General features: G+C 33.5%; 1 protein-coding gene across 1 annotated transcript; it reads left to right on the forward strand.

Annotated features, from left to right (window-relative positions):
* Positions 1-1,001: 1,001 nt before the first annotated feature.
* On the forward strand, positions 1,002-6,622 carry LOC142640861 (3-hydroxyisobutyryl-CoA hydrolase-like protein 5). The gene is made up of 16 exons (XM_075815164.1): positions 1,002-1,291; positions 1,598-1,669; positions 1,879-1,962; positions 2,051-2,119; positions 2,314-2,377; positions 2,502-2,575; positions 2,698-2,781; positions 2,924-3,008; positions 3,192-3,277; positions 4,050-4,171; positions 4,416-4,476; positions 4,583-4,681; positions 5,700-5,801; positions 5,926-5,967; positions 6,164-6,270; positions 6,385-6,622. The coding sequence occupies exons 2-16, from the start codon at positions 1,637-1,639 to the stop codon at positions 6,437-6,439; spliced, it is 1,167 nt and encodes a 388-aa protein (XP_075671279.1). The 5' UTR covers positions 1,002-1,291; positions 1,598-1,636; the 3' UTR covers positions 6,440-6,622.
* The last annotated feature ends 679 nt before the right edge of the window (positions 6,623-7,301 follow it).

A 7,301-nucleotide genomic window follows, 5' to 3' on the forward strand; every position in this document is an offset into this window, starting at 1 on the left:
AACTCCTACGGAAAAAAAAAAAAAAAAAGTAATAGTATTGCTTTTTGGATAAAACTTCCATCCTGTACTTTAGTGCACTGGATGAGACACTATGCAAATACATGATCAACTGTGGACATGCGTTTGAGCACGGACTCAAACCAAACCTTTTTCTTTGATCTCAAAGAACAACCATGATTGGGCTAGGTAAAATTAGAATTCAATGGCCCAATTCTGGCCCTGAGCCTATTAGGGGCCCTTCCTCAAAAATTTACTTGAAATGCTGATTACCCCAGGCCCAGCATCTATTGGAATCCCTCACGGCCTCACCCTATTGGCCTATTCCCGCTTCTTGAAATCTTTTTGTCTAACTCAAAAAAGATTCTGTTATTCAGTGAAAAAAAAAAAAAAAAAACCCCTAAATTCTATGAAATAAAATCTACAGGATTATTGAATCGATAATCAAAACACAAGAATTTTTTATATTTAAAATCAAAATCAAAATAATTATCATCACATTTTCAATTTTTCAACGTTTATATTCCAATAATCACCTTAGTTTGTAAGATCAAAGCACTTAATAAATGAATGTTTGAATTATATAATTGTGATTAGTAACATATTATTTTGTAAAATTAATATAATAAAAATTATAATATTTCTAACACAACTGTTTCAAAGATCGTGTGCACTAATCTTTCTCTATCTCTAACCAAAACCAGAGCTCACAATTATTAATTTACTATCAAATGATTAAAAGGTTTCATTTACTTTACAAAATCAATCATTAAAAGAGTTTGTTGAAAAACAATTAAAAAAAAAATGAGGTAGCTAAAATGATAGCTCATAATTATAAATTTATTATCAAATCATTAAAGAATTTGTTGAAAAGAAATAATAATAAAAAATGAGGGGAGGGAAAAAAAAAAGGGAGTACCAAACAAAGATTTAAAATCAAAAGAAGAAAGGAATTAAATCAAATTAAACAATATTTAACAATCTCAAATCTCACCCTCAAAATGAAAAACAATATTAATCACATTTTAAAAAAAGGTTGGAGAGTTTGGTGACAATCACACCCAAAACTACTCCCCACACACAGAATGTGAGGATGCATGGTGGTAGGTAAATGAAAGCCGCATGATTAAGAATGGGGAGAGACTTTAAAGCACATGAAGTAGCTACCAAGTACCAACCAGACAACCTCAGCAATTGCTCCACTACTGTTCTTCTTTCTCTTCTTAAATCCACTTCTTCTGGGCATTCTGTTTTTGGGTTTCTCTTGTACTAAAACTAAGACTCTCCTGCTCTTGTGAGTTTGACTTTGTTTTTCTTCTGTCTGTGTTTCATTTTGTTGTTTTGCTTCATGTGTTTTAAATCCTTGGCAATATTTGGATGTTGGGTTTTTTATTGTTTCGAGTTTAAAGTTTAAATTTTTAATTATTATGCCTGTAATTTTGTTATATTTGAAGAATGGAATAAAATGTTTTCTTGTCCCACTTTTGCAATTTGTTTTTTGAAGCTAATTCTCTGTTCAAAGTAAATTCATTTCTGTTTTCAATCAATTTTTGTATACCCAGTTGGCATTCTCATGATCTTAAGTCGTATATTTATGCAGTTTATTGGCGTCGAATCCAAAATTCAATCAATCAATTAAATGGCACAAGAAGCTGTAATTCCAAATGAGGAGGTACTTTCCAAGCACATTTTGATTATAGATATGATTTTTTTTAGGGGTGATGATTCTACCCATGTTTATATACTTATGTATTGTACTATTGTGTATTGTTCTATTTGTTTGTATTTTATCATCTATTCTTGGATTTTCTTGCAACTGGTGGTAAAACAAAACTATGCCTTATTAAACACTAAATGGGTTTTATTGTAATTAATCTGTAGGTTGTTCTTGGAGAGGAATTAGACCATGTAAGGTTGATCACCTTAAACCGGCCTCGTCAATTAAATGTCATCTCATCTAAAGTGGTATGTTGAACACACTCAACCCACATTGACTTGGTTCGAGTTCTTGGAATCATTTTTGTGTTTAAGTAGTTTCTTTTACTGCAATCAGGTTTCTCTGCTAGCAGATTACTTGGAAAGATGGGAGAAGGACAACAAAGCAGAGCTTATAATAATCAAGGTTAGTTCTGTCTCCTCTGGCAAAATCTGAATTATTGTTGATAATATTGGTTTGTTTTAATCATAATGTGCTATGTGATTAAACACAATTTATGCCAATGCGGTTGTATACATAACTTAATTTTAGAGTCTATCTCTATGCACTTAGATTTTCATTCATTGAGGTTATTATTTTGGACCTTATATCTTATCCAGGGTGCTGGCCGAGCTTTTTCTGCTGGTGGAGATTTGAAAATGTTCTATGATGGAAGAAATTCAAGTAAGTCTGCTAGCCTACAATAATGTTATTGCTTCCTGATTTCCTTAATATGGTTCTCTATGCCACAAATCACACACACACATGCGCGCAAGTTACTTACAATTTATGAATTTCATTTTGGCAGAGGACTCCTGCCTTGAAGTGGTCTATAGAATGTATTGGCTTTGTTATCACATTCATACCTATAAGAAAACCCAGGTACTGGTTTGAATTTGTAATCCTTACTATGCCCTAAATGTAAAGAAAATAAAATTTGCCCTCTTGTTTTGCCTAGTCTATCTTGTCAAAAAGTGCTACTCAAGTTTTAAAGCTATCAACAGGTTGCTCTTGTGCATGGCATTTCAATGGGTGGAGGTGCATCTTTGATGGTCCCAATGAAGTTCTCAGTTGTCACAGAGAAAACTGTGGGCACTTAATCCTATTTACATTACATGTTCTTCTGTGTGCAACCTTTTTATTTATTTGGTTTTGATTTTTTGGGCTTGATTTCAATTCTGTATTTTAACACTATTACATTGAGCTGCATTTCTTGAATGCTTCGAGTAGGTATTTTCCACTCCAGAAGCAAGTATTGGGTTTCACACTGACTGTGGCTTCTCATACATTCATTCTCATCTCCCTGGGCATTTGGGTAAACATGTATTTCCATTTTTCTTCTATTCAAGAGGGAGCTATTTGATCTGTTGTGACATCAAATTTCTTGATTTTCATATGAGAAAAGAAAAGTTGATATTTTTAAGAAATGAAAAGGGAATCTAAAAAGAGAAAATTGTTTCCCAATTAAATAATTAGAAACATGTGGGTAAATTTGCAGGGGAATACTTGGCCTTAACAGGAGCTAGGCTGAATGGAAAGGAATTGGTGGCAGCTGGACTAGCAACCCATTTTGTCCCTTCCGAGGTGAGTTTGAGAACTCTTGTTTGACTATGAACCCTTGTCTTGAAAACTTGTCTTGTAACCATCGGCTAGATATTTACTACTCAGTAATGCTTAATGCTTATCTAATTTTATCAGTGGGTATGTGACTAACATGGAATGTGGACGCTGGCTGGTGTCCTTCAGATATGTAGTGGCTTCGTCAAAACCTTCTAAAATCTGATGTTACAATATGTAAACACATGTAGCCATCTGGCATGGAAAAGTAAAATGATAAAGCAATAACTTTCCACTCTTTTTTGAATAGGTGTGAATTTGTGTACTTCCTATCATCATTTTTGTGATTAATGTAACTCAAGAGCCTCAGGTTTCTACTTCAATTGGTTAAGAATTTGTTCCCATCAATTAAATTTATCTAGGGTCATAGACTTTGTTGATATTGTTCGTGCCAAATGTTATGGAAAGCACACCTTTTCACTGTCTATGTTTTTGTGTGTTTTAGGATTTGACAAAGTGACTATAACTCTGTATGCATGGATTTCAGAGAAATTTTTATTCATTTCTATATTTTCTGTGTTGGTGATGAACTTTTTACAATCATGATGGCTTCTCAATTGAATTAAGCTTCAGTAAGTTTCTCATTCCATGAACTGCTAATGCCACATGTAGTGATGGTACACATATTCCTATGATAACAAATTGAAGCTGGAGTTAATTCAAGATGCTGAAAAATGGTCCATTATCAGTTTACTTGAGATTATGATGCTCTACTCTTATTATGTCTACTGTATATCAGAAACTGCCCGAGCTAGAGAAGCGTCTGATAAGCTTGAACTCTGGTGACAAGAATGCAGTCAAATCTGCAATTGAAGAATTCTCAGTGGAAGTTCAACTTGATGAAGATAGTGTATTGAACAAGTAATTGATCTTAAGTTCTTAACTATTGATGCATATATACACAGATGTATATTTAATAGGTTAATACAAAAATGAGAATGAACATGTATGTAACCTCACCATCCACCTTTTGGTTATGGGTGGAGGATATGTCATTTGGTCCATAGGTTATTGGCACCTGGGACATGCTATTGCTATTGCTAATTGGACCCAAATATTATCAGCTGCATAATATCACTAACAATCAGCTCTGGTGACTTTTTAGGAAGTCAATAATTGATGAGTGCTTTTCCAAGGATAGTGTGGCAGAGATAATAAAATCACTTGTAAGTATTTCTTTTTTCCTTTGCACATTCCATTGGACAAGTTCATCATAATGTTGCATGTCCATGCCTTTGTTTAGCCACAGTCTTTATGTAAGCTGCTTTTCAGGAAGCTGAGGCAAGCAAAGAGGGAAATGGATGGATAGGTGCAGTTCTTAAGGGGTTAAAAAGATCATCTCCTACTGGATTGAAAATAACACTAAGATCGGTAATGGGTTTTCGCAATTTGATTCTTAAAAGATATTATGCTAAATTCCTGTTCTACATTGAATGCTTCACAAGGAATAATAGACAGAATAATTGTTGATGGGATTTTGTATACGTAGAAATGCAGAAAAATTGTATTTGATTGCATTGATCTTTGATTGGGTATAACATCACTTTATAAAAGATATGTGAGACTAACACATCAAAACTCACTTCAAGGTTAAAGGCACTATTCTTTCAAGGATTGTTCCCCTGATGTGGAATTGAACATCTATGAACTCTTTCACATCCTGTGACTTAAAAGTTCTGTCATATTTGTGCCATTTAACTGACCAACAATGGGGAGTTACTTATTTAAGTTGTATATTGAAAAGCCTCTTGTTTTGAAGCTTTTTTTTTTTGTTTTTGTTTATGGTTGAGTATTTCCAAAGTTTGAATGCCTAGTGTAGTATAGATAACGTATTTCAAGCATCAATGATCATCCTGACACTTAAGTTTCTAGATTACATTTCTTTATCTTTACATCCACAACTTCTTTGCATATTTGTTCTCATCCAGTGTGCAAAATGATTATGAGTGAAAATTATCTTCTCTGTTCCTGTGGCCCTGAACACAAATGGAATTTTATAAGGAATTGCTTTGATGATTGAATCTGTCAGTAAAAAGTGAATGAAGAACTTTCTGTTGAAGACCAGAAAAGAAATCACAAATTTGCTTTAGATTATGGGTTATGGATATGGTTGGAATAGAATACTTCTCCCCCACTTCTTACTCCCTTTTCTGCATTTTTTTCTTTTTTCGTTCTTTGTCATGTTCTATCTTCTAATAAATTTTTGGCCTTTTTAACTTAAAAATCGCTTGATTACTCTCAAGAGAGTAACATCATAAGATAACACCTACCACTTTCCTTTTGCTACTAGAAGATTATAAATTAACATCAGCTTTAAAAAGTAGAGCGGCTCTCTCCTTGTGGTAGTTCTTGCATATGTGGCCTTAAATTCTTGTTAAATATTTACCAGATTCGTGACGGAAGGAAGCAAACACTGCCTGAAAGTCTGAAAAAGGAATTTAGATTAACAATGAATATACTACGAGCCTCAATCTCTGAGGATGTCTATGAGGTAATCTCTGCAGTTATATTACTAAACAAAAATGTATGAATATAGAGTTATAGATCCATCTTTCAGAACATAGTTTGTCTTCTACAACTTTGAAATAAACTTGTCTCCTTCTTTTGACAAAAAGGGTATAAGAGCTCTCACCATTGACAAGGATAATGCTCCAAAGGTACTCTCTCTTTATGTGTGTGTTGTGCTTCAAAATTTTCCAATTCTATGCTTCAATCTTTCTAGATTTTGATTGAGAGTGAATTTATGTAGAAAACTTTCGGCCTTGTTTACTACTACGACCAGCAAAAATGGGAAATTTAGGCCATGTTTATACTTCTACCAATTAATCTATCTAAAATATTAATTTATGGCAGTGGGACCCACCATCTCTGGACAAAGTTGAAGACAAGAAGGTAGACCTGGTATTTCAGTCATTCAAAGAGGATTTAGAGGTCCAGATTCCAGAAAAGGAAGAAAGCAGGTTAGTGTAGCTTCTTTATTTCCAATGCCCAACTTATGTCATATATGTGTTACTGAATCAATCAAAAATATTGGGAAAACAAATCCTTAATTTTATTTTCAAACCAAATTGCAGGTGGCATGGTAAGTATGAGACTACACCCTATGCAACTTCAAAGTACATGGCATAATCAAAACAAATTGCTGGTCTGCAGCTGTTTGTTTTAGGAACTGTTGTTGTCTGTGTAACAAGGAAAGTAAAATAATGCCAGGCCCCTAATACTACTGTGTATTTCACCTTGCTGATTTTTGTGTTTCTCTACTTGATGTTTCTTCTTGTAATAAAAATAATTGTGCTATAATTTGGGCAAAAATCATCATATATGTAATTATCTAATTAGATGCATGCATGTCAGGACCTTGATTTAAGCCTTTAATAGAGAGTTCACCAATAATCAAAAAATCTTAAAACTCTGTTTAAAAAATTATTATTAATAATAATTGCTGACATGGATGGCTATGATTAGCCTTTACCCGAGAGTTATGTTAATTGAAGAGTCTAAGACTCTTTGTTTTCCTTAACATATCATTAAATCATTAACATTTATGAATTTTGCCTTTTTGCTTCCCTCTCTCTCCCCAAACCCCCAATAGTCCTTCCCTATAGATACATTTGCCCACAAAGGCTGGATCTCCACTACACCAAATTGGCTTAAGTAAGGAGAATAAACTCCAATAAAAACTTGGCCAAAACCCTACCCCTTGACACCATCTCATTTTGCACATTTTACCTCCTCTAGTAGGGAATTGTATTTTATTGCAAATTCTTGATATTTAGTTTTTATTTTGCTGTAATTTATCAAATATGTAGTTTAGGCAAGGTTTTGTTCCTAAATAATTTGGGCATTTTGTGCTATAATCTGTTCATGTTGTTGTTACAATCCTTTTGTATAAACCATTAGAGCTAAAAGAAATAGACCTGATTCATTGTATGCTAAGCTTGAGCTTAAAAGAACAAAGAGTGATGGATTGGGGATTTTATTCTTAGTAACA

This window comes from Castanea sativa, chromosome 6 (genome assembly GCF_040712315.1).
Source record: "Castanea sativa cultivar Marrone di Chiusa Pesio chromosome 6, ASM4071231v1".
NCBI lineage: Eukaryota > Viridiplantae > Streptophyta > Magnoliopsida > Fagales > Fagaceae > Castanea > Castanea sativa.